Below are 24,005 nucleotides of genomic sequence, written 5' to 3'. Positions count from 1 at the left end.
AGGTGATTGACGTGGGTCCTCTTATGTCTGCTCTCATCATTTGAGCCGTCGATGCCGGATCTTCTGACGTCATGCATTCACACCATTTGTCTGTAATTTGGAAGCTTTGTGATTATTTCCCCAAATGGACTTTCATATAATCTCAAATTCTCAATATGATACTATGTAGAGATGAGTGGTGTGGTAATAAAAATAATATCCAGTCAACTATTGTTTTTCTGAAAAATTATTGAGTTTGTAATCTAAGCTCAAATCTCCACTTGGTGTTCTACTTTGTGTTATAACTGTGAGCAAATGTTCAAAGAATGGAATGTAAATTGAAAAAAAAAATGTAATATACGTAATACGGTGTCGTATACATTTGTTGTTGTAAGGAAAATAATTGGGCCCATCAGTGGCCCATTATAGTAACCCATCTATCTATACTAATTAAATATCGAGTGCCTGATCATTCCCCTCGTACACGTGTTGCGTGTAGAGTGCGTCTTGTTTCCACGCTCGTCAAATTGTTCGTGCCCTACCGGTTTCTTTTCTCCGCAGGTTAAGAAATGAATCCAAGGCATTGAAGGTGACAGGTCTTTGTGCGTGCGCGTATGTTTCGTTTTGATCCAACATTCCTAAAACTCCAGGTACCTCTCTCATGCTTCCTGAATATCTTTACTTGATTCTTCTTCTTTGAATCGGTTCTGCGCAAACTCTATGGCGTGTTTTTGTTTGTATTATTTTGGATCCCGTCATCCATCAACCTTGTTGATATATGTCATTATTGAAGAATTTAGAGTTTGGCGTCGATGGAAAATTTGAGAGTTTCTATAAAATGTCGTTGTTTTTTTTTTCAGACAGTGACATGTGGTCTGGAAAAGTCATGGGTTGCTTTTGTCTGATTATTATGTGTGTTGTGTAATTTTATCAGAAACTGATAAGAATGGGAGAAGCTGGTCAATCCAGAGAAGGAGAATCTATCACGCCTCTGCTTGTAAGTGTCATGGCCTTATGGCTTCCTTTTCTCAACATACTTTGCTTTATGCTCATCGTAATGAGATTCCTTTTGGTGTCAACATGACGTTTTCTATATCAGTAGAAACAATTAAAACTGCATGTATTGATTCATTCAGCTAGGTATTTTAATGGGTTGGTTCTCTATGCATGATGGGACTATTTTTTTTTTTTTTGAGTACAGGGTGGTGGAACTGGGGACAATGTGGCTGCACCACCACAACTGTTTAATTCTTTACCAGCTCCTAATGAAAACGCTTCTTATCTAAACCAAGCAACGTCTTACTTAGGGAGCTGTTTCTCTCACTCTTCAGGTAGATACCCTTTGTTTCTCTCTCTCTCTCTTGATAATGTACTCAGCATTACCTTTTCAACGTCCATCTACTATGCTTTCATAATGGAGGATACAAATTGCCCGATAACATTATCTATGGCTTTTAAGTCACATTGTATAACTCAGGCTTTCTCTGTAAGTAGAATATGGTGGTAAAGAATCCTGTAACTCTCTTTGCCACCCCCATGAGTTGCTACGATCAACTTCAGAAAATGATGGGAGTTCTCCGGTGAGCGTATGCGTTTCTCCTGGTGCAAGGTTTTCCACTTCTTCAGAGTCACCTACTTCTGCATCCAACAGCCCATTAGCAGAATCCACAGAGACTCCCCCGCAGGCATCAAATGCAATTGTGACATCGAATTGGTTAGGTTTAAGTGGCATTTCCATGTTCCAAGGGTATGTATTCTCTGTATGATGATGTGAAGCTGAAGCATTATAATAATCTCTATACACTGCTTATTCTGGTCAAAGTTTCAGCATTTGGGTGATTGAAATATCACTCCTTATTTTACCAGGCTTATTGAGCGGGCACTAAAGACTGTCCGTGGCTCAGCAGATGACATAGGATGGTTACAACATGACCCGGAGATGCCTCCTGCTGAAGATGGAACTGATAGGTTCAATAAAATCCTAGAAGACATAGGGTATATATATATATTGACTGTATATAGTTGCATGTCTTATATACTGTAGTCTTTGTAACATGCTGTTTAACATCCTGTTTTAACTTAATTGCTGCGTCGATGATGTTTTCATTTCCAGGCATGGTGTACACAGGCTTCCAAATACTGTACTGTACTTGTTGGTTCCAGGTCTTTTCAGCAATCATGGACCTCTATATTTTGTAGATACCAAAACTAAATTCTCAAAGATGGGTTTAGCTTGTCATATTGCAAAGATTCACAGCGAGGTAATAATTTCTAACCTTTTTTGACATGGTAATCATTTCAAACTTAACTTAATAAAGCTAACAGATGGTGTATGTAAGTACCATGACCGGTCATGAGTATAAGCAAGTGAAACATCCATCTATATATGGCCCCAACAAACTTACCTAAATAGTTTACCTAAACCTAAATCCACAAATTTAATTTATATTAAATTGTCTTTAATTACCCCGTAATTCCTAAGGCCGGCGATCATGTAAAAATACCATTAAACCAAATATTCAATTAGGGATGCTTATTCTTTTTTTTTAAAATAATTTAAGTTGTAAAAGTGATTAAGCACCAACGCTTGGACAGCTTAACTAAACACGACGCTTCTATATTTTGTCTATTTTTTTTTTTTAAAAAAAAATCTGAAAATCACTAAACACTCCCCTAAGCTACTGCGTTAATGGTGGTCTAACATACTGATATATGGGAAAATGTGTGTTATATCAGTCTTCGGTTGAGAAAAATGCGAGAGAGATAAAGGAATACATAGAGGAACTATGTTGGGGATCAAATAAAAAGGTTCTACTACTTGGGCATAGCAAAGGAGGTATAGATGCAGCAGCTGCTTTATCACTATACTGGCCTGACTTAAAGGATAAAGTCGCTGGGTTGGTATTAGCACAGAGTCCATATGGTGGAAGTCCTATAGCTACTGATATACTCCGTGAGGGACAACTTGGTGGTTATGTCAACTTGAAAAAAATCATGGAGGTTATGATCTTCAAAGTCATAAAGGTTTGTGATGAATTTAGAGGAAGGTTTGTGATGAATTTAGAGGAAAGTTTGTGATGAATTTAGAGGAAAGTTTGGTAATATATAAAAAAAAAAAAAAAAAAAAGTTTGGTAATATAATAGTTTTTTCTCAATTTATTCATTAGCCTCGTAAACTTATCTATAGGAAGTGCAAAATAACTTGTTTAATATATTCCTTGCACGAATAGGAAATCTAATGTATACACAAATGCTAATTTTTTCTAATAACTTGCCTAATAATTCTAAAGATATATTATTAGGCTATCTCGTAATTAAAGTTTGCAACAAGATCCTTGATCTTTCTGATGCATTCATTTCAATCTTGCTGTGAAGGGTGACATACAAGCTTTGGAAGATTTAACGTACGAGAGGAGAAAACAATTCTTGAAAAACCATCCGCTTCCTCAAGAACTCGCCACGGTCTCATTCCTTACAGAAGCTAGCATTAGTCCAGCGGCTCTAGCCACTTTTTCACACGTGGCACAAGCTGAGCTTCCTCTCACGAAACTTCCGGTGGTAATGCCACTTGGTGCTGCGATGGCTGCTTGCGCTCAGTTGATTCAAGTCAGATACGGGGAGAAGAGTGATGGGCTGGTGACTTGCTGCGACGCAGAGGTTCCTGGTTCGGTGGTGGTTAGACCCAAGCGTAAACTAGACCATGCATGGATGGTTTACTCTTCCTTAAACGAGGTTCCTTTGGAAGCTGATGCTGCTCAAGTCTGTGAAGCTCTCTTGACGTTGCTTGTCCAAGTTGAGGAAGAGAAGAAACGTCAACTCGATTGATATAACGTTCTTTTGAGTTCTAACACATAAACTAATTACATTGTGTTCTTTCTGCTTTCGTCTCGAGAGTTTAAATTGTTTTTATTTTAGACGAAATTATTATTATTATTTTTTTTTAATATTACTGATTAATATAAATTCTACTTTTTTGGTATTCTGATTAATTGGGTTAATTATTCTACATGTCGTTTTTGACTGTAATAAAAGAGTAGATAACTTGGTTTAATCTCTTATTGGATGTATAATAGATGGACTTGGGCCTAGCTGCGTATGGGCTTTATTTTCAACAATAAAAAGGCCGACAAAACGCGAGGAGCTTAAAAAGACAAATGTTTGTGTCCGTCAACGAAACACGAGATGGTTCGGTTCAGATCATATCAAATCCCCTGGCTGTAAGCGGTATGTTACTATTTCCAAATTAGCCCTCATACTTTCCAAAAATTACACAGTCATTTCTCTCTCTCTCTCTTGTCACCCTCCTCTCTCTTTTCTTTGAGTGCTGTGTGTGTTTCGCGACTTAAACCGTTCTGTAGCATCACTCGATCAGACAAGAAGGTGTTATGCGTAAGAGCGAATTAGGGTTCGAGTTTAATCCAATTAGAAAACCTGTGAAATTAGGGTTTCTATTCTTCTTTTTGATTCTAGGGAGCTGAGCTGTTGAATTGTTATCGGTTTAGCGCAACCACGTGTAGCTTTAGTTAGTGATAGATCGTTTAGGGTTTGGAGTTGGGATTGGTTTTGGGGTTTCCTCTCCTCTCAATCTGATATGTGAGAGAAAGCTTTGTTCTTTCCCTTTGTTAGCGATTCTAGTCTTTTTTTTTGGAATGGCGAGCACAGGCGGCGAGCCGGATCGTAAAAAGCGTCTCTTTAGCTCAATAGAGGCTGCAGCTGCGGTAAAGAAACAGCCTTTCTTTTGGCCCTCCTCTGAGGACAAGGTTCCTTCTTTCTTTCATCTCCTTTACATGTGTCTCTCTCTCTGATTTTGTGCTATTAGATTCATCATTTACCTTTCATATATCCCTTTGGTCGATACAGCTTGATACTGCAGTCCTTCAGTTCCAAAATCTCAAGCTATCACAGAAGCTAGAGGCTCAGCAGGTTGAGTGTTCCCTTCTTGAGGATAGGCTTTCTCAGATTAAAGATAAACAATTACCATTCAGTTCCAGTTTGAACACTGTTCACAAGTCTTGGAAAGAGGTAACCAATTAATGAGCTCTTTTTTTTCTTCTTCAGTTCCACTTTGAAGACTGTTCACAAGATTATTGCTTTTGTCGCAGCTCTCTGCTGAAGTTGAATCATGCTCCATTCGTGTGAGTGATTCAAGCAGCGGAGCTCATAGGTCTGTAAACAAGGAGGGTATGTACTATCAGCCTGCCTCTTATTCCTTCTGTTAATGCTAGGACCTAGCTTAAATACATGTCGTGTTGAAAGGACACCTTGAATTGCTACCGCAGATGGGTCTTCTCCGGCTGTCAAAGACGATTTCATCAACCGGCTACTCGAAACTGGTGCCACTGAGAGCTCCTCATCTAGTACCTGCACGAATCAGAAGGAAGAAAATAGAGAGAATACATCAAGTCAGTTGACGCAGACCTTGTCTAACCTAGTAACCGCAACCAATGATTTGAGGTGTCTGAAGGATGAACTGTATCCTACAGCTCTCAGAAGCGGTCCCGATAAAGGTAATTACTTCCACTACAGTCAGCTCTTGTCTAGGCGTTCATTAATATCTTAAGTCTTATACGGAATTGCTTCCCTTTCTAGATTTGTCTGGACAGCTAGCGCTGAGTGAGTTGGAATCAGAAATGAAAAGTTTCAGAGTGGTTCTAGATGATGTTCTTGTGAAGTTCAAGTCACTTTCGAGAGAATTGCAGAATCATCGTGATGCTGATGCTAAAGTTAGAGCAGACCTTAAGAGAACAAGAGGTAGGTAGTACTTAGTCTCTTCTCATTCCAATATTGAATGCATTTTTTTCATTAACAGAGAAAGGTCAAATCTATATACACGCACTGAGCAGGTGTTTTGTAGTGTTTATATAGCCACTATAGGATCATATAGATAAAGAGAGAAAGATATTAAGACTGGAAGTTAACAAGATATGTAGTAACGGAAGTTGCACCATCAGTTTGACTGCTATGTGAGCTTGACATTATACTTTCACTTGGTGTAATTTGAAGGGGAGCTAGAGAATGAGGTCGTGGAGCTTCAACAATGTAATGGTGAATTGTCAGCACTGAGAGCAGAAAGGGATGCAACAGCAGGTGCGTTCTTCCCAGTGTTGAGCCCTGGAAACAAGCTTGCTACCAGAGACAAGGCAAGGGATAAGCAAAGGGAGCTGCAAGACATGGAATCGGTTTTGAAAGAGTTAACGGTATATTTTTTCTTTTATTTTATTTTTTGGTTTAATGCGTGGGGTCTTGTTTTGATAGTAGACTGGATTTTGTAGGTCCTTGCTTCAAGCAGGCTACAAGAGCTAAAAGATCTACATGAGGAGAGGACAAAGATTCTTCAAAAAATGAGTGTTTTACAGGTCAGTGTATGATCTCATTAGAGTATCTACCTGTATTCCTTTATTTCTGCAGGAGTTTGATGTAAGGATAACCTCTTCCTATTTGCTAAAACTGATATACAAGTTTTTTGCTAACAGAACAAGTCAAAGTCTATGACAAACATCTCGTCTTCTCAAGCCTGCCTTTCTTTGAAAGACCAGCTGAAAAAATCCAAAGAAGTGGTTTTCAAGTATATGGCTTTACTTGAGAAACTACAGGTTAATATCTGGATTTTGATTTTTAATTTTGTATTTTATCTTTTATAAAATATATGATTGTGAAGCTTAACTCCAATCCAAAAAAAAATTCCAGGTTGAAAAAGATAGTATATTCTGGAGGGAAAGGGAAATGAGTATAAAAAGTGAACTAGTTGATGTTGTTCGAAGGTCTTCTGCTGTGGCGGATTCTAGAATCGCTTCTTTAGATGTGGAGATACAGAAACAAGTAGATGAGAAAATGCGAATCAGGACTAGGTTGGAAAATAATATTTCGAAAGAGCAAGGTAACAAAAAAATTGGTTCACTGTGTGTGACTTCCTCTTTATCTCTCTCTCATCCACCTGTTTCGCACTTTGGAGTCTGATTTTAAGTGATTCGTATGTCTGTCAGGTAGAAAAGAAGTCTTTGCAGATATGAAGGCGTTAATGGCTTCGTTCCCAGGGGAAATGAGTTCCACGCGGAGTCAGTTAGAGAGTTATAAAGAGACTGCTGGAGGTATTCATTCTCTGCGGGCTGATGTACAGTCTCTCTCCGGGGTTCTATCTAGGAAGGTGTGCAATCATCTTAAAACGTTGTGTGACGTAAGCTGTTTTCCAGTTTATGCTTATTAAGCCTAATTGGTGGTGTAACAGACAAAAGAGTGTGAAGCATTGCATCTGGGATCAGCTGATTATGCTTCTCAACTACGTGACCTGAATGCTACGGTATGTTTGGTTAACGTTACTTGCATTATGCCAACCTTGTTTGAAAATATATTTCTTGGAAAAAGCATTTTGGAGAAGACGGATTAATGAATTTTAAATCTTCTTTTGGTTAGCGAAGACGTAGGTATTTATGTTGTTTTCTTTTCGAGTAATTTGAGTGTTTCATGAAGGTTCATGATTTGAAGAACAGTCACGAGGAGTTGAAGTTGTTTCTGGACATGTATAAACGTGAAACCACTGATCCGAGGTAAAAGCACAGTTATATGTAATAAGTCAGTGATTGATAGTATCTAAGAGTTAAATTCTTTGAGACCAAGTTTCCTTACCCTTCCCTTATAGTGGACGAATATATAGTATAATTCTCCTTTAGATGTGATAGGATTGGTTCATTATTGAAGTGCGATATTGTGGTGTGGCAGGGACATAGGTGAATCCAAGGAACAGGAGTACAGGGCTTGGGCTCATGTTGAGAGTTTAAAATCCTCTCTTGATGAGCAGAATCTAGAGTTGCGCGTTAAGGCAGCAAATGAAGCTGAAGCAGTTTCCCAACAAATGTTGGCTGCTGCGGAAGCTGAGATTGCTGATTTAAGACAGAAAATTGATGATTGCAAACGGTGAGTAATTATAACTCTTCCTATATACTGCATGAAGACTTTGAGACCGTTATTTAACGAGAATTGGTCTTTTCTGTGTTTCAGGGATGTTGTAAAGCATTCTGATATCTTGAAATCTAAACATGAAGAACATGGAACATATCTTTCCGAGATGCAGGTTTGCTTATGAAATTTCCTGTTTCTTTAATGATGGTATCGATTTACAGTAACTAATCTTCTTTTCAGGCAATTGGAAGTGCCTACGAGGACATTGTACCACAAAACCAACAACTTTTACTTCAAGTCACAGAGAGGGATGACTATAACATCAAGGTATCCCAAAACTCTTCTTCTATTTCCTCTATCTCGGTGTTTCACACCTCTACTAGTGTTTAGTTGGAGATTTACTCGCATTGTTATATTTTGCAAGGAGTATGGTGAAATAATGTGAGATGTCTTTTTTTTTTTGCTTTGTCCATTGTTGTTTACAGCTTTTCCTGGAAGGCATAACTTCAAGGCAGATGCAAGATGCTCTGCTTATCGATAAATACATCATGGATAAGGATATCCAGCAAGCCAGTGCATCTGCCAGCTTCCTCTCCAAAAAATCCTTAAGAATTGAAGATCAGGTATATATTCGGATGATGCCTGTAGTATATATATACTCCTCACCTCCACAATAGTTGTGACATTTTAAAGTTGTTGTTTCTCGCAGATGAGGTTCTGCACAGAGCAGTACCAGAGACTAGCCGAAGATAGATACCAAAAGTCTACAACTCATGAAATTCTGCAAAAGAAACGAGCAGACGTTGTGAGTGGCTTGGAACAAACTAGGTCAAAGCTAGAGGAGTCCCATTCTAAAGTTGAGCAAAGTCGGGTGGATTATGGGGCATTGGAACTAGAGCTGGAAATCGAAAGGTAAGTTATTGAGAATCTACTTAGAACATTAAAAAAAAAAAAGAATTAAGTGTTGTTGCGTGATGAAGAAGCTATTGTTTCTCTTGTGCATTCATATATAAACAAACATCAGGTTCAATAGGAGAAGGATAGAGGAGGAAGTGGAAACAGTTAAAACGAAAGTTTCTCGTCTTAGGTCTCTCGTAGAAGGATCGTCAGCCATTCAAAAGCTCAGACAAGAGCTCAATGAGTTCAAAGAGATCTTGAAGTGTAAGGCCTGCAACGACCGCCCAAAAGAGGTAAAAAGAAAAGACTCACTCTGAGCTCAAATTATGATTTGGTTAACTGTGTGCTGATTTGGTGTTTTGGTATGTTTGTCTCCTTAATGAACAAAAGGTGGTGATCACGAAGTGCTTCCATTTGTTTTGCAACCCATGTGTGCTAAAGATCACAGGAACAAGACAGAGAAAGTGTCCAACATGCTCAGCATGTTTCGGACCCAACGATATCAAGCCTATCTACATATGAGGGGATGTTGCAGCATGGAACAAGCAGTGAAACACTTTTGTTTTTGTAACTTTTTGGTTTGTTGCTTTCTCAAACTCTTCTTTCAGAGAGAGAGAGAAAATAGATTAAATATAGTTTACAAATCCGAATATACATTTTTAGCTCATTTATATATAGTACATTTGTTCCACTCTGTTTATTTCCACATACTTGTAGTTAATCATTTTCTTTTATTTCTTTGTAATTAAAGGTTTGTAAAATTAGGTTAATACTATCTAAGGAAACTCTGCTGATTTAAATATGTAGAAACTGTTAAATATGTAAAATAGACGGACATGGATCACTTCATTCATTGTTGATTTTCAGCTATCTAATTTTCTATAAAACATGTACTCAGTAACATTAACTGTAATTTTGGTATTTTGTTTTCTTTTCAAAATCTAATTTATCCTTGTAAATAGAATAATTATTCTTATCAAAAAGAAGAAATAATGTAGAAGAAAATTTGCAGAATATTATGTAGAAAAGTATAGAGACCTTTGAATGTCTAAGAAAATCTTGAACCACATTAGTATGGAATGGAAGATGTATATTTATTTCGTTTTGGAAGATGTATATCTCGTTTATATTATTTATTACTAGTGATATTCCGGTGCTACGCGCCGGTTTCGTACGTTATACTTTTACGTAAATTTATAAATTATTATAAGGTATTAACAAATAAAATACGTTAAATATGAAAATAAAAATATATTAAAATGATATTTTCTGATCTTTTTGATAGTGGTTAGTGACCGTGGTGCATTACTTTGTTTGAAGTTGTTTAGTTCAAAGTGGAATAACATAAGTGGTTATTACTAATCGATTTAATAAAAATAGAATAAAAAGCCGATAGTCATAACAAAATTAATTTAGTTGGAATCAATTTTAAATAACTTTAGTAACCAGGCAACATTTTTAAATTTCTCTCAGATTGAAAGTAATGATTCTTTTTTGTTTAATTAAGTTTTAAGAGTATATTAATCATGTTCACGGTTTTTAAAATGTAAACACGGATAGCATGTATCAGGGAAGTTATTTGTTTCCTTGCATAGTGTAACATGGGAAGATACCATAGAGTTTATGTGCCAATACCAATAGACCAAATGTTAGTCTTTTGGACTTGAGTCGCCATCAATTACTAAACGTTATTAGAGTGGGATTTCTAGATTGATTATATGACGGTTACGTCAATTGCGTTAAAGAAGGAGAATCGTAGGCTCCATTCTCCATCGTCAACATCAAATACAAAGAAACCTTACAAACCAGTGTTTTGACACTCGATTCGGACACTGAACCGGACGATTTACTGAGTCTCTGGATCATTGGGTCAACCGTGGATGAACCGCGGTTTAGTAAATGAATTAATTTTATTATATAATAATATATTAGCTATGAAAATAAATAAATAAAAACTAAAGTTAATATTTTAAATGTTTTCAAACATAAAGTAATTGTTTGGATATGTATCTATTTTATGTTTAATTTTTTTTGAAAATACTTAACTTTAGTTTCCATTTTTATATTTTTATTTGACATACAAAATATTAAGCAATAATTTAAAGTATTTAAAAAAACATGTGACATAAGAGTTATGAAATCTAAAAAAAATCAAGACATAAAATTCATAATAAATTAAACTTCCAATCCAAAATTAAAACATCATTTTAATAAATTGTCAATAACAAAAATAAACTAACACCTAATTACAATTAACACCAAAACACATTAAATAAAGTTGAGAAAAGATTTTAATTATTAAATTGAATGCCACATGGCATTTTTCCCCCAAGGAAAAAAAAACTCAACTTTATTATATAAGATTCATTTTTCTCAAGACATGATCATTGGTATTTACTGCACATGTTTCCTCTCTTCCTTTAAAAATGGCTGTGTGAAAAAGTTAATTATTTGAACCATACGTTCTTAATTACTTTCTTCGTGTGAGTAATATTCTTCTGAGTTTGGCGTTTCTAATTGCTTGCTTTTCTTTTTCTTTTTAGCCACTTTATTACTAAAGATAAAGATCACATGTTTTAGCTCCATTATTCTGGTTCTGTCTCTCAGTTGATAATATAATTAAATATTTATAAAAGTTTCTAACTGGATATCAGAGTCCTCAATATTAGAATGTTAGTCCATATATGATTTAAAACCGAGCTAGAAAATATTTAGAGAAAGAATAATTATCAATAGACATGCATGAAGTATGCTAGATATATATTACATGTGAAAGTGTAAGATAGAAAGGGAATGAGCTTAAACCGCAGCGAATAAATAATCTTACATACTGTAATTAGCGAGAGAAAGCTCTAATGTCTTTGTAATGCAATTGCACATTATTGACGAAAGAGGAAAGCAATCATACAATAAGTATTCAATTGCACATTATTGACGAAAGAGGAAAGCAATCATACAATAAGTATCTAAAATGTCATTTCGCTTAAGAACTTTAATTATGTTTTGATGGTAGAACTTTTCTATTTTTATTCAATAAATGATTTTTTTTTAGATCTTTCAATTAAGCAGTGCAGATTAAATAGAACTCTCTGCCAACTCGATACAGTGTCTCCAAATATTTGAATCTCACCAGTCTCAAGATTATTCAGAGATGAGATCTGTTTGGATACAAAATATGGGGATTTTAGTAATAAATGTGTGCTCTATTTGCAAAACTTAATTAATTCATCCACGGGAATTTTGCTGATCCCAGATAGCGTTCTGATTTCTTACTCTTTATTTTTTGAATTAGATGATAGTATTATTATTAATTAGATTTACCCAATAGTTGCAAATAAGGTGCTTATACAATATAGTTGTACCTTCCAAACCATAATATAGTGGTAAACAATATTTAAATATCGTAGGTTTTAAAAGAAAAAATGGACTAATTACTTGTCTGTACGCAGTTAGGTTTGCATGCCAGAAGATGCCACACAGCAAATTCAGCTTCTTGTAATTTGTTAGTGATAGTATCGTCCAGAGTCCAGACGATCCAGGTACATGTATATTTTATTTATAAGAAAATATTCTATATATTCATTTATATATATTTGCTGTCGCAATTTGACATTTGTATATCTATTCATATAAAAGTAGTACTTTTATTCGGTAATGTTGTAGTAATAATTTAATATTTAGAAGAAGAAAAAATAATATTTAGTAATTTAAAATTAGTACTTATTACGATATTAAAAATAATGGATTGGCTGCTATCAAATTGAGACTTAATGTGTTGTAGTTGTCTACATGCATTCAAACCTTAAAATCATGAGAAAACAGAAAACTAACCCAACATTTAATAATTATTACTACGTATTGAGATAACGATATTGAGCTCAATAGTACACCCACTATGTTTTGATTTAATGACCTGTCTTCAACTATCATATCTTTAAGTCTCACCAAATAGCATATACTATACCTTGCCTGTATATTTGCTGTTTATAATAGTCGAATATTACCAGTTGTCAAGGAAAATAATAGATGCCAGTCTTTGAAAGAAATGAACTTGTCTAAACGAGTTTGATAAGGACTTTTTTCTTCTTTTTACTAAACTATGTGTGAGCAAATCGTTTCATGTAGTGGAGTTTTCACCTATTTGCATCAACTATTATTATATGTAACGACATTAAATAAAAGATATTTTATCTAGGGCTATAACAAACTTATTTGTCACGCTCAAATCAGTCCAATATGTTTGGGAATCAATAACAGTCTTCACTTGCCTCATAGTGGTGAACAAAGTAAGGTGTTGGCCAAAAGCAGTCACCTTATTGCAGTTTATATTCTTTAACTTTTGACTTACATTAAAGAAGTGGACAAACAAACAAATTAAAAATAACAATAAAATAAAAATAAAGGTAAAAGTTGTAAATAAAAGATCTAAACACATCATCACCATTTGATGCTATTTCACAACACCTGAGTTTGATTAATTTTATTTTATATAATTAAATAAATTTTGTCATAACTTTGTCTTCTTCACTATTAATTACATAATCATCATCTCATCAAAACACATACACTATATATGACATATATATATATATATATATATATATATATATATATATATTAACCCGAAATGCAAGTTAGTCAATAAACTAGCCCAGTAACGAGGATTACGTTTGACTGCGATCATTCTTCATCTTCCTATTAGAAATTTTAGAAAATAATGCAGTAAGTAGAATTTTGGTAATTTAAATATTCTAAGTTAGTAATGTATACGTCCCAATCAAATACTTTTAACTATATTTGTAACTAATTAACTTTTCAGTTCTCACCAAAGAATAAGATTTTACATCGTATGTGACTAGTCATTTTATTAGGAACAGGTGATTTTGGAACCAGAGATCACTCCCAAACGAGTGGAAAACAAAGATTTATGCAAATTATTTAATTTTACATAGGAGATAACAAGAAAGATATCACGAGTTAATTTCGATAAATGGTCATATTGTGAAGTTCAAGATGGAAAAATAATATTATGACGTTGGTTGTCAACAAACAACTTGTTTTTTCAGTAAAATGAAAACAAGCAACTTGGTCTTGTCCCTATTTTTTCTTTATTCAGAATATGTTCTCACCACATTTATATTACAAAAATATTCATAAAACACTCTTTTGCTCAAAAAAGAAAATAAATCATTGTTTACAAAAAAAATCACTAACACACAAATTGAAGAAAAAACAAAAAAAAGCAAAAGCAAAAAAAATGAAAAAAAGAAGGGTAAATTAATTAGGTGTTAGGAGTAGTGTGATTTAGGTCACTGAAAAAGAAACACGGCTCATCAACCCGAAACCCAGCATCGGTTCCACAGAGTTGCCATGTGGATGAGTAACAACAAAACCCATCGTCTCGTATCATCATCTCATCACTAAACAAATCTGGCAGATCAAACAGCTTCTCTTCTTCGCTATCTTTGTCCGCAAACGAAGTGGTCGAAGCACATGAAGCTTCTAACGACTCTTGAGTTGTATTGTCCGAAGAAAACACCACACTACCTGACATAGATTGAGCCATCGCTTCTCCACTCGGTTCAGCTTCATCATCGGAGGCTTGCCAATTTACGGCGGCGGCGGTGGCAGCTGCTTGAATGTCTTTAGGAGAGTTGGTGACCGGGCGAGGAAACTCGCCGGATAATTCAGGAAAATTGAGATAAGCCGTTGTACCTTTGATGGCTAAAGCCGCCACATCATGAGCTCGAGCAGCCATATCAGCCGTTGGATAAGTTCCGAGCCAGATTCTTGATTTCTTCCTCGGCTCTCTTATCTCAGACACCCATTTACCCCAACTCCTCATCCGCACTCCTCTATACGTCGGATGCTTATCTCCGCCACTGGTTTTTCGCCGTTTCACGACGTTATCATCATCTTCTTGAACGGGTAATGATCTTCGAGATGCTTTTCTTTTAGAGTTGGTATCCTCAGAGAAATTCAAAATTCTTGATGAAGAAGAGGATGATGTTGTGTGTGAAGACAATGAGGCGGTGGAAGAGGAGGAGGAAGAGGATACGGTGAAGATAGCGGCGGTAGTTAAGGTAACCTGAGAAGCACTCTTCTCTATGTTGAGATGTGTTTCCATTGTTAGAGAGAAGCTAGCTTTAGAAAAGAGGATTGCACAAAAATAGATGGTGAAGTGGGCTTGTATTAATATTCGTCCACAATCTATTTTTCTTTTGGCTTTTTCATATTATAAGGAAAATAATAGAAAAAATAAAATAAACTATCGTATAATGATTTTTCTTATTTATAATACATGGTTTAGGGAAGATGGAAGGGGTGCATGGAACAAAAGGAAAGATGTTAACGAGTTTCACCGTTTTTAGCTGACCACTGACCAGTTTTGATCCATGTAAAAATAAGAAACAAGATGGTTTCATATGTGTACTGACTTTTAGCCTCAGGGAATTATATTTCACGATCCTTAAATAGTTTTGAGTACAATCGGCGGTAAATAAATAAAAATCACAAGATCAACACTTCCTTGACAAAAAGCACCATCAAGCCATTTCTTTCAATTAATTTCATAACTAAGATGGCTGTAATGCCACGTCATATAATATATTTTAATACGGACAAGACTTGGGTTCACCCCCTATGGTGAATCTTTAAATTCACCACCTCCCTAATAACCAATTAAATTGCCAACTAGATTAATGATAAAATAATTTTAAAAATAAACAAAATCATATTTAATAATGCTAATGTCACTATTTAATCCATAAACTCAAATTCTAAACCCTAAATCAAAATTCTAAACCCTAAATTTTAACATATAAACTCAAACTCTATACCCTAAACCCAAATCTTAAACCCTAAACCCAAACCATAAATTATAAACAAAAAAATCTAAACTCTAAACCCAAAACTATACCCTAAACTCAAACCCTAGACCTTAAACCCGAATCTTAGACTCTAAACTCAAACCATAAATCCTAAACCTAAACCGTAGACCCTAAACCCAAACCCTAGACCGTAACCCAAACCATGAACTCTAAATCCAAATTTAATTCTTAACCTTAAATTTCAAAAGAACAACATCAATATTAATCTAAATATTTAGGGTATAGGGTTTGAGTTTTGTATTTACGTTTTGGGTTTAGAGTCTAGGATTTGGGTTTAGGGTATAGGTTTGGGTTTAGAGTTCAGGTTTTTGGGTTTATGATTTATGGTTTGGGTTTAGAGTTTAAGATTTGGGTTTAGGGTATAGAGTTTGGGTTAATAATTTAGAATTTAGGGTTTAGAATTTAGATTTAGGGTATAGAGTTTGAGTTTATAGATTAGATAGTGACATTAACATTATTAAAATTGACACTATTTATTTTTTAGTTATTTTGGTTTTTGAAAAGATTATTTAATATTTTTTAATCATTAATCTAGTTGGCATTTTGGTTGGTTATTAAGGAGGTGGTGAATTTAAAGGTTCACCATAGGGGGTGAACCCAAGTCTTGTCCTTTTAATACGAACGGGTCACGGTATTAAATTTGATTTAACACACAACGCACACGTACCTAATCAAATGTCATTGTATTATCTACGTAACATTGTTCGATACATCATATTCGATTCGGCTCCATCGTAATTAATTAAGAAGCTACTTTATTTTATATTTATTATACTGTCATTGGCCACCACAACAAATAGATAAATACTATACTTCAGTTCTAAATATTTGTCTCGGCTCGGCTGTATTATACAAGGAATGAAGCCCTTTAACAAGAAAAAAAGATTATACAAGAAATCATCGAGTAACAAACGACATTATGCACACGTATTCATAGAGTAGTCTGCTATCAAATAAACTGAACTAGTGTCCACTACAAGAACGTGTGGCTATTGTTCATTTAGAATCTATTCAGTTGATTGGGGAACATTGACCCCATTAGTCAGACTAAGCTGCATTACGCGGTTCTGATTTGTTTTATAATATAGCCCAGTTTGATTTTATAAATTATAATATTATTATTATTATTCATCCTTCGTGATTATATATTGAGATTACGGTGATTGATAGCGGCAATGATGAAAATTGTATGTATACTTAAAATTAAATGATGTAACATTATTCTAGTTCTCAAATTGAGAAAAACTCTTTGTCTTAGTAGAGCTGTATAGGAGGAAGAAGACATGGATAATGCCGCAAGAGAACACATGGAAGATTGTTTAAACACATACGTACCTGTAACTTTGTATAGTTGTTTGTTTTTTCAACCTTCTGGTCAAGCTTCGTATAGTTTGTGTATATGCATAATTTTATGTTTTGATGGTGCAGATATATACAAAAATAAACGTCTAAAACTCAAGAAAGAGAGAGCAGAGATTGTTGGAAAATCAACGAGCGATATACGATGATTGATGTGAGATGTACTATTTTAAATAAGTCAATGAGCACACATGGCGCACATGCCACTAATTTTTATTGTATCAAAATGAAATACGAAAGGAAAGCTAATTGTTCTTTTTTTTTCTTGTGCAGACGATATTTTTGTCAAAAACTGAGGAAATTCGTTTATATTTTATAATCTTTTTCAAATTCAGATGTGCAGTCATTAAGATAATTCATGACGGTGTTTGTTAGATGAATAGATCAAACTGAAATTTTCATCATTTGCAAGAAGTGTGCGTGTGTTGGGGCAGGGGTGGAGGGATGGATTTTGTGAATGTAAACCCAACGCCTACGGTAAAAAGGTCACAGAAGTGGTCGTCGTTCCTGAATTCCAAATGCCTTAATATTTCGTGAAAATAAAAGGCTTTGTATTTATTCCATAGAAACTATATGCTATATTGCAGGTTTATACATTATAGTTATGTTATATGTACATACACATGTACGACAATACAAAATAATGCATATGTACACGTTAAAAAGGTAACGGGAGCGGTTCAGAAACTTAAATACGATGTTCCCTCTAACTATTTTGTTCATTCAATTCTATGTTTCCCCATAAAAAAAATCTATTTTTCATATGGCGGATGGGCATGAATCATGAGAGATGTGCTACTTTCTCGTAGGTCCAGTTTATTTATTTATTTTTTATTTTGTAACAACCAGTAGTATTTGCTATGCTTCATTTTAGATCTCCAATGGCCAATGTAATGACTATAAAACAACTGTGCAAGCAATTTTCCTTCAGGAAATCGCTCCATCGGTATGAAAAATTGTGTCAGCTAGTTACAAGATAATAATAATCTAAACAAATATGCAAGAGAGAGTCTTTTTTTGTATTTCGTCGAAAGGAAGCATGTATGATAGTATTATTTTTTTTTCCCTGCGTGTGTGATGTACCTACCTATCATACTATCATAGTTTTTTTTTTAAGTAATCGTGGATGTTGGTTGAGTGGTAACATCTCTTGGGCCACACCAAATCAGATTCTCAAATCTTGCTTTTGGTCCGACTGAATATCATTATACGTATAATAATGATACGGTTATAATAAATACATCGCATTGTCATTTGTGATTGCAAAGTCCTCTAAAAAAACGTGTAAAGTAATTGGGCTATAAATATCTTCGTGTTCTTGTTAAAATCAGTATCTGCCTTCACATGTGAAATATAATCCTATTTTTGTTTGTCTCGTTGAGACGCATGTACAGCAGCCAGCCAAAATCGGTCTCTATTATGAATAACATCCTGCCCAACTGGTCTTTTGATACAAACTATGAATTCTCTGACTTCGGAAAAATCTGGATCGTCTGACACTTTCTGTAAAGGTTAAAATTATCGCAAAGTCTCTGCAAATGGTCACATGCTCTGTCAAACTTCCATTTTAAGCTAGTGAGTTTGTGGTGTCTTTTATCTATGTTTCTAACTGTAGAAAGAAAAGTGAACTTGAAACTACTTCTTGCTCACCACAACTTTGCGGTGAAACATACATTTGTAAAAATCTATAAACAAATCCAATCATGCAAAGGGAAATTAACACATAGGAAGAAGGAAATCTATAAATCTACATCATTTATATATCTATTAGTGTGCCCTACATATTTTTTGTATGCCCTACATATTGTCTTTATCATATTAAATTACATCATTGAAGAGGCAAAATCTGATAATGATCCACTTTTCTTCTCTCCTTTTTTCCACCCACGAATAATTCTTGAAATTTCTGCTTCTTTATTCACTTTTGTTATTAGGGTTATTATTTATTCATCTTTGTTTTGTAACTTTTATTGTTCTTTACACCTGGAAAATTATTGCTTATATAGTCAAATGAAATTAAAAATCTAAATGATCAAAGACGTGTCCTTCGGCAATACGACACATATACAGGATAAATTATTAGAAAATTTTGTCACATTCAGAGAGTTGTGTAGAAGAATTGTGTCATGATAAACTTTTTCCTTAGAATAATCCAAGAACCCGTAAATGACCGTATAGTTCACGACTATCAAACCGTATAAAAAAGTAACATTGTACCATTCAGTATCAATGCACAGGAACTGTTTTAGTGCAGTTTAGTTTATTGGTATCCTGATTTACAAGATTAGGCAATTGCATATGTATCTTGTACTGCACATAATCATTTGATTATGGAATAAATATCTTCCTTTTTGGTTAACATTATGGAATAAAAATCATTTTACCCGTTTAATCTCTTTGCTCATGTTTTTTTTTTTCTATCTAAAAAGAATTTCATTTAACCAAAGAAGTACATACAAGTACAAAACTTTTTACAGATCCCCAAATGACAACAACAACAAATATTTGCACCTATAAAGGGATCCGGTCACAACCAAAAATATGAGACATCCATCTTGGATATCTCCTAGCCACATAAGACAGGAATCTACCATCTATAACTGCACTAGTAGTTATAAGACGGGCTCCCCTATTTGATTCAAAGGGTTCAAGAGCAATCCGCCAAGCCATAAAATCACTAAGTAAAAGTCTGATTTCGGTCACTCTAAACTTGAAGGAGGGCCAAGCAGCTGGCTGGTTGATAGCATTTACCAAGTTGCCTCCTTCAAGGACAAAGTAAATTTTCAGACACTTGTGTGAGAAAATACTTTCGATTGCCTAAGCAAGGCTTAGAAAATATGCCTCATCCTTTGATCCCACTGCTCCAAAAGATCTTCGACTATGAAGCATGGCTTCTTCTCGCTTGTTACTGAGAACCCACGCTGCACCTGCCACTTGAGTCTTTTTTACCCACCTCATTCTAATACTGCATTTAAGTTCTCTGTCGTTGTCATGAGGTCTCCGAGACTCTTCGTACTGTGTTATCTTAGTCCAATTTCCCCTTCTATTCCTCGAGTCCAAATTATGAGCATTTAGCCATAAGTTGGCTTCTTCAGACGTCTTCTTACATGTATGTTTTTTAGTAAATAGAAATCTTTCAAACATCAGAGAATTTCTATTTTTCCAGAGATATCAAAGTAACCAAGAGAAAATTTTGATTATTTCTGTCTGAGTGCTGTTACTTTTCAGGTGGATAGGAGATAACTCACATTCTGATAGATAGACTCTTCATGAAAACCTCTTTGTGGATGCGGGAAACCGGATGAAGCCCAAACCAATCGAGCGAGTGAGCAAGAAAATAGTAAATGGTTAATGGATTCCCCTTCAGTTCCACAAGTCTGGCATTCCAAGTTACATTTCATGCCTCGACCTCTAAGATTATCCAACACCGAAAGAGAATCAGAGAGAGCCTTCCAGATAAAGATTTTCAGTTTTGATGGAGCCATCAGGCTCCAGATCATAGCTTTTAGAGTGTTTAAGGATGGTGTTTAAGTAACGGTTTGGATCAGATCCTTATGGTGATCAGAGAAAGATATATCATACCCTGATCTGACCGAATAAACACCACTGTGATTAAATCTCCAAACCGACGAATCTTTTTCAGAAATTACAGGTTGATTAAACAGCAGTAAACTGACATCCGCAGATATAAAGAGCTCCTCCAGTGTCTCTCTGTGCCATCTTCTTGTCTGAAAATTAATCAAATCCGAAACTTGGAGATTCACATCAAAACACCTTTAGCCTGACGCAATAGTTATATGCATATAATTGGAAAGAAGATAAAAAAGTGAGACGATTGCAGTTTGTGCGATACGCTATGCTAGCTCCGATCCAAGTGGAATCTAAGGCTATACTCAAAGCCCAAAAGGCAAATATTATCATTGACTTCAGTAATTGTTAATAAAGAACTGAAAATTTAGGTTAAAACAAATAAACGCTTCAAAACATGGCCACTTCATTTTCGATGAACGTTAAGTATAAAAACAAATATAGCATATATACTGTTACTTTTGAAGGACCATATATAGAAGCAATGGTTTACGGTTTTTCAGCACATATGGCCAAGCTACCCGAAGACATACAGAGCTAAAGTTCTCTTTGTATACCAGAAAAATATATTTGTAAGTACTATTTGGTTAATACTTAATAGGCTTGTAAATGAAATGTCCAAAGTACAGTACGTTTTCAAATTTGGTTACACATATATAGAAAGTTACGTCAAACAAACCTCATATGTACAGAGCAAGTTCAGAATAAACCTTAATGATAATTCAATTCTTTGGCAGAAAAAATATTGCCTGCTTAGGAATTTGACGCCTTATTCATCAAATCCTAGCTATATTCGTAAATATTAATGTTGTACGCACACAAAAGATGACTACAATAATATAACATTATATACACACATTCAAATCTATTATAACGACGGCCATTTCTGATTACATCAGTGTTAAGCCGGTGGTTTTGTTAGTAAAGTTGTAAACTTAGCCTACGTAGCAACTTCTATTATAACCATAATTCAACCAAAAATACTTAGAAAGAAAGAGAAAAAAATAATTCAAAATAGTTTATCAATACTTGAAAGAATCTCTGAACAGAGATATGAGTTTACAACATTCGTTCTCACAATCGAACGTTCACTCCTTTATTCATTAAGCTGAAAACATAAAAGGGTTTACCCCTATAACATACGCGGTTCAATTGAAAACCCTATGATAGATGCAACAAAGGGTTTTCAAATTCACCGGCCACCAAGTCCAAAAGCCCTGCTCACGCATCACCACCGGGGTGGCTTCCACCATCACCGAGGTTAGCACTCGCGGTTGCTGCGCTCTTCCTCTGCTTGCTTTTGAAGCGCCTGCAGTAAACAGGGCGCCCATCGATAGAAAGGCAAACCTTCTCCCTGCTTCCCATGACCAAGTTGGGGATGTGGGTGTTCTTGAACACCACTCTCCCGTGCAAGGCCGGCCCCCTTCCTCCCTTTGGCTTAGGAATAATGGCTCGCTCCACGTCGGGTGCGTAGGACCTGACCATTATCATCATCATCAATCATCACCATCGTCATATATATAACAGTAAATAACCAATTGGTTAACGCACCAAATGTGTGACAAGCAGACAACTTTCTATGCATATATATATTTTAAAATGCGATGTGACTTAACATGCAACTCTGCAACTATATATGTCTACGAGAAAAAGACACTTGTACAAACTAAACCAAATTATACCTATTTATACGTTTCTTCTATTTGCAAATGAGTGTGTTCATAGATTAGGACATGAGGGCAAACATTCTATGTCACTATGTAACAGGAATTCTAATTCAATGGGTATGGTCTGTTGACACACATTTGCACAAACCAAAACTGATTATACATATGTAGATTTAGAGGATCAGGGCATTACCAGTTAAAAAATTCAAAGATCTGCCTTTCCGACAAAGGAAATCCGTTTGAAAAAGTCAGAAACAGTGAATGTTCGTCGCTTTTCACAGGTTGAAGCGGTGCCGCAACTTCACTCGGCATGGCTTCTGTCCCACTTGTGTTCACCGGTTTATAAACTGGCGCATGCTCACTCAGCCTCGCGTCTTTCACTCTTATACCGACGGGTTTATAGGGTTGCGCGCCCGCATTCAGCATGGTTTCTCCCCTCTTTAACTTCTCTCTTCTTTTAGACGACAAGGGATGCACACTAATGTGTGTTACTGTTTTGTATTTATACCTATACAACATGAGAGGGTACGTACGGTTGCAACGGTTGGGGTTTATGGAATTATATTTTTAAGTTAATGCACAATATCAGACTTAATGACTTTTTAAAAAGTCGTAATTAGCATGCAGCCTGCGTACAATGTAATATAAGAAAAACACAACTCTCTTTCTCTTTTTGCAAAAAGGTTTTTTTTTTTAAGAAAAACACATTTTAGTAATTACCGGCCATACAATACTCCGAACAGTACAGTATTTTTCGTCTGTAAGGTTTTGTTGGATATATGTATTCGTCTTTTTCTTCGCGAATCAAATTTTCAGTATCTAATGAAAAACAAGGTGTGAAAATACTATACCAACTGTTTGTCGTTTTTAACTATTATAAATATTGGAGTAGCAGTACAAGATATGACACGAAGCCATATAGTTTTTGAAAGAAATTTAGATAAAGCGTTGTACCGTGAAATCTCTATAAATTAATAATGTTTGGACTACGATAAAACTATAATTTTTTATTAATTTATAGAGATTATTAATTTATCGATATACTAACTGAACCAAAAACTCAATTTCGGACTATAACATTATATTAATTTATAAAGATTTTAGTGTATATTAATTTATCGAGTATTAATTTAAAGAGGTTATACCGTAATTAATAAATACATATCACTAATCCATCTAAGTATTTTGTTGTACAACTAAATAATTAAAAATTGCCTCTCCATCAAATTAGTTAATTAGTAAACGTTAATTTCGCATCGATTTAATTGTGTGTGATAGAGCGACCACGAACATGTTACATGGATAACAACTGTTAACGGACAGGGCCCAAAATTCAGATGGATAAGAATCGGCCCAAAACATAAGAATCGGCCCATAAATAAGAATCATCAAAACATTAGTGAGAGAGAGGAGTCTTAAGGGGCACAAATGTGATTGTGCTGTGGCTTTGGCGTCCGGTGGGTGACTGAAGCGCGCGGGCTCGTGAAAAGGTGGGAAGATTGTCTCCCTCCATTATTTCTCTCCTGAGGTTAACACGTGGACATTTCTTCACGTGACTTACCACGTGAAATATCCGGCGTCTTTTAATCGCCTTTGCTATTTTTATTTCTCTTTTAAAGTCTACACCAGTCTTTTACACATCACGTGGCTCTCACTCGCCCTGTCTCCTTGCAAACTTTATTTTTGTTCTGAATCTTGAAACTTTATGCTTTTCAGCTTTAAAAGTGTT

At 35.1% G+C, this 24,005-nt stretch overlaps 4 protein-coding genes across 4 annotated transcripts; 2 read left to right on the top strand and 2 right to left on the bottom strand.

The window, feature by feature from the left end:
* Positions 1 to 481: 481 nt before the first annotated feature.
* Positions 482 to 3,804, top strand: LOC108851072 (uncharacterized). Its single transcript, XM_018624498.2, has 8 exons — positions 482 to 629; positions 914 to 976; positions 1,181 to 1,310; positions 1,474 to 1,726; positions 1,846 to 1,974; positions 2,093 to 2,240; positions 2,716 to 3,003; positions 3,355 to 3,804. The coding sequence occupies exons 1-8, from the start codon at positions 594 to 596 to the stop codon at positions 3,802 to 3,804; spliced, it is 1,497 nt and encodes a 498-aa protein (XP_018480000.1). The 5' UTR covers positions 482 to 593.
* A 455-nt stretch (positions 3,805 to 4,259) lies between these two features.
* LOC108855893 (E3 ubiquitin-protein ligase BRE1-like 1) lies at positions 4,260 to 9,466 on the top strand. The gene is made up of 19 exons (XM_018629817.2): positions 4,260 to 4,739; positions 4,840 to 5,001; positions 5,082 to 5,160; positions 5,259 to 5,486; positions 5,569 to 5,730; positions 5,983 to 6,176; positions 6,252 to 6,335; positions 6,453 to 6,572; positions 6,667 to 6,856; positions 6,963 to 7,123; positions 7,205 to 7,276; positions 7,447 to 7,523; positions 7,696 to 7,890; positions 7,975 to 8,047; positions 8,116 to 8,202; positions 8,361 to 8,498; positions 8,585 to 8,787; positions 8,900 to 9,065; positions 9,163 to 9,466. Exons 1-19 carry the CDS (start codon positions 4,629 to 4,631, stop codon positions 9,292 to 9,294), a joined length of 2,634 nt encoding a protein of 877 aa, XP_018485319.1. The 5' UTR covers positions 4,260 to 4,628; the 3' UTR covers positions 9,295 to 9,466.
* A 4,377-nt stretch (positions 9,467 to 13,843) lies between these two features.
* Positions 13,844 to 15,135, bottom strand: LOC108851488 (ethylene-responsive transcription factor ERF034-like). The gene has a single exon (XM_018624924.2). The coding sequence runs from the start codon at positions 14,897 to 14,899 to the stop codon at positions 14,054 to 14,056; it is 846 nt and encodes a 281-aa protein (XP_018480426.1). The 5' UTR covers positions 14,900 to 15,135; the 3' UTR covers positions 13,844 to 14,053.
* Positions 15,136 to 21,614: 6,479 nt separating this feature from the next.
* Positions 21,615 to 22,731, bottom strand: LOC108853354 (uncharacterized). The gene is made up of 2 exons (XM_018626773.2): positions 22,470 to 22,731; positions 21,615 to 22,086 (listed from the first exon to the last, which is right to left on the bottom strand). Exons 1-2 carry the CDS (start codon positions 22,700 to 22,702, stop codon positions 21,831 to 21,833), a joined length of 489 nt encoding a protein of 162 aa, XP_018482275.1. The 5' UTR covers positions 22,703 to 22,731; the 3' UTR covers positions 21,615 to 21,830.
* Positions 22,732 to 24,005: the final 1,274 nt, after the last annotated feature.

This window comes from Raphanus sativus, chromosome 4 (genome assembly GCF_000801105.2).
Source record: "Raphanus sativus cultivar WK10039 chromosome 4, ASM80110v3, whole genome shotgun sequence".
In the NCBI taxonomy this organism is placed as follows: domain Eukaryota; kingdom Viridiplantae; phylum Streptophyta; class Magnoliopsida; order Brassicales; family Brassicaceae; genus Raphanus; species Raphanus sativus.
Note: the sequence above shows the minus strand (reverse complement) of the source record. Positions and strands in the feature narration are given on the sequence as shown.

Excerpts from the sequence above, each read along its gene's own strand:
- LOC108851072 (XM_018624498.2), top strand. The coding sequence starts at position 594 with ATGTTTCGTTTTGATCCAACATTCCTAAAACTCCAG. Across the intron at positions 1,975-2,092 it reads AAAATCCTAGAAGACATAGG|GCATGGTGTACACAGGCTTC; the intron begins GTATATATATAT and ends TTTCATTTCCAG. Across the intron at positions 3,004-3,354 it reads TGATCTTCAAAGTCATAAAG|GGTGACATACAAGCTTTGGA; the intron begins GTTTGTGATGAA and ends CTTGCTGTGAAG.
- LOC108855893 (XM_018629817.2), top strand. The coding sequence starts at position 4,629 with ATGGCGAGCACAGGCGGCGAGCCGGATCGTAAAAAGCGTCTCTTTAGC. Across the intron at positions 6,857-6,962 it reads TAATATTTCGAAAGAGCAAG|GTAGAAAAGAAGTCTTTGCA; the intron begins GTAACAAAAAAA and ends TATGTCTGTCAG. Across the intron at positions 7,124-7,204 it reads CCGGGGTTCTATCTAGGAAG|ACAAAAGAGTGTGAAGCATT; the intron begins GTGTGCAATCAT and ends GTGGTGTAACAG.
- LOC108853354 (XM_018626773.2), bottom strand. The coding sequence starts at position 22,702 with ATGCTGAATGCGGGCGCGCAACCCTATAAACCCGTCGGTATAAGAGTG. Across the intron at positions 22,087-22,469 it reads ATCTTTGAATTTTTTAACTG|GTCCTACGCACCCGACGTGG; the intron begins GTAATGCCCTGA and ends GATAATGGTCAG.
- LOC108851488 (XM_018624924.2), bottom strand. The coding sequence starts at position 14,899 with ATGGAAACACATCTCAACATAGAGAAGAGTGCTTCTCAGGTTACCTTA.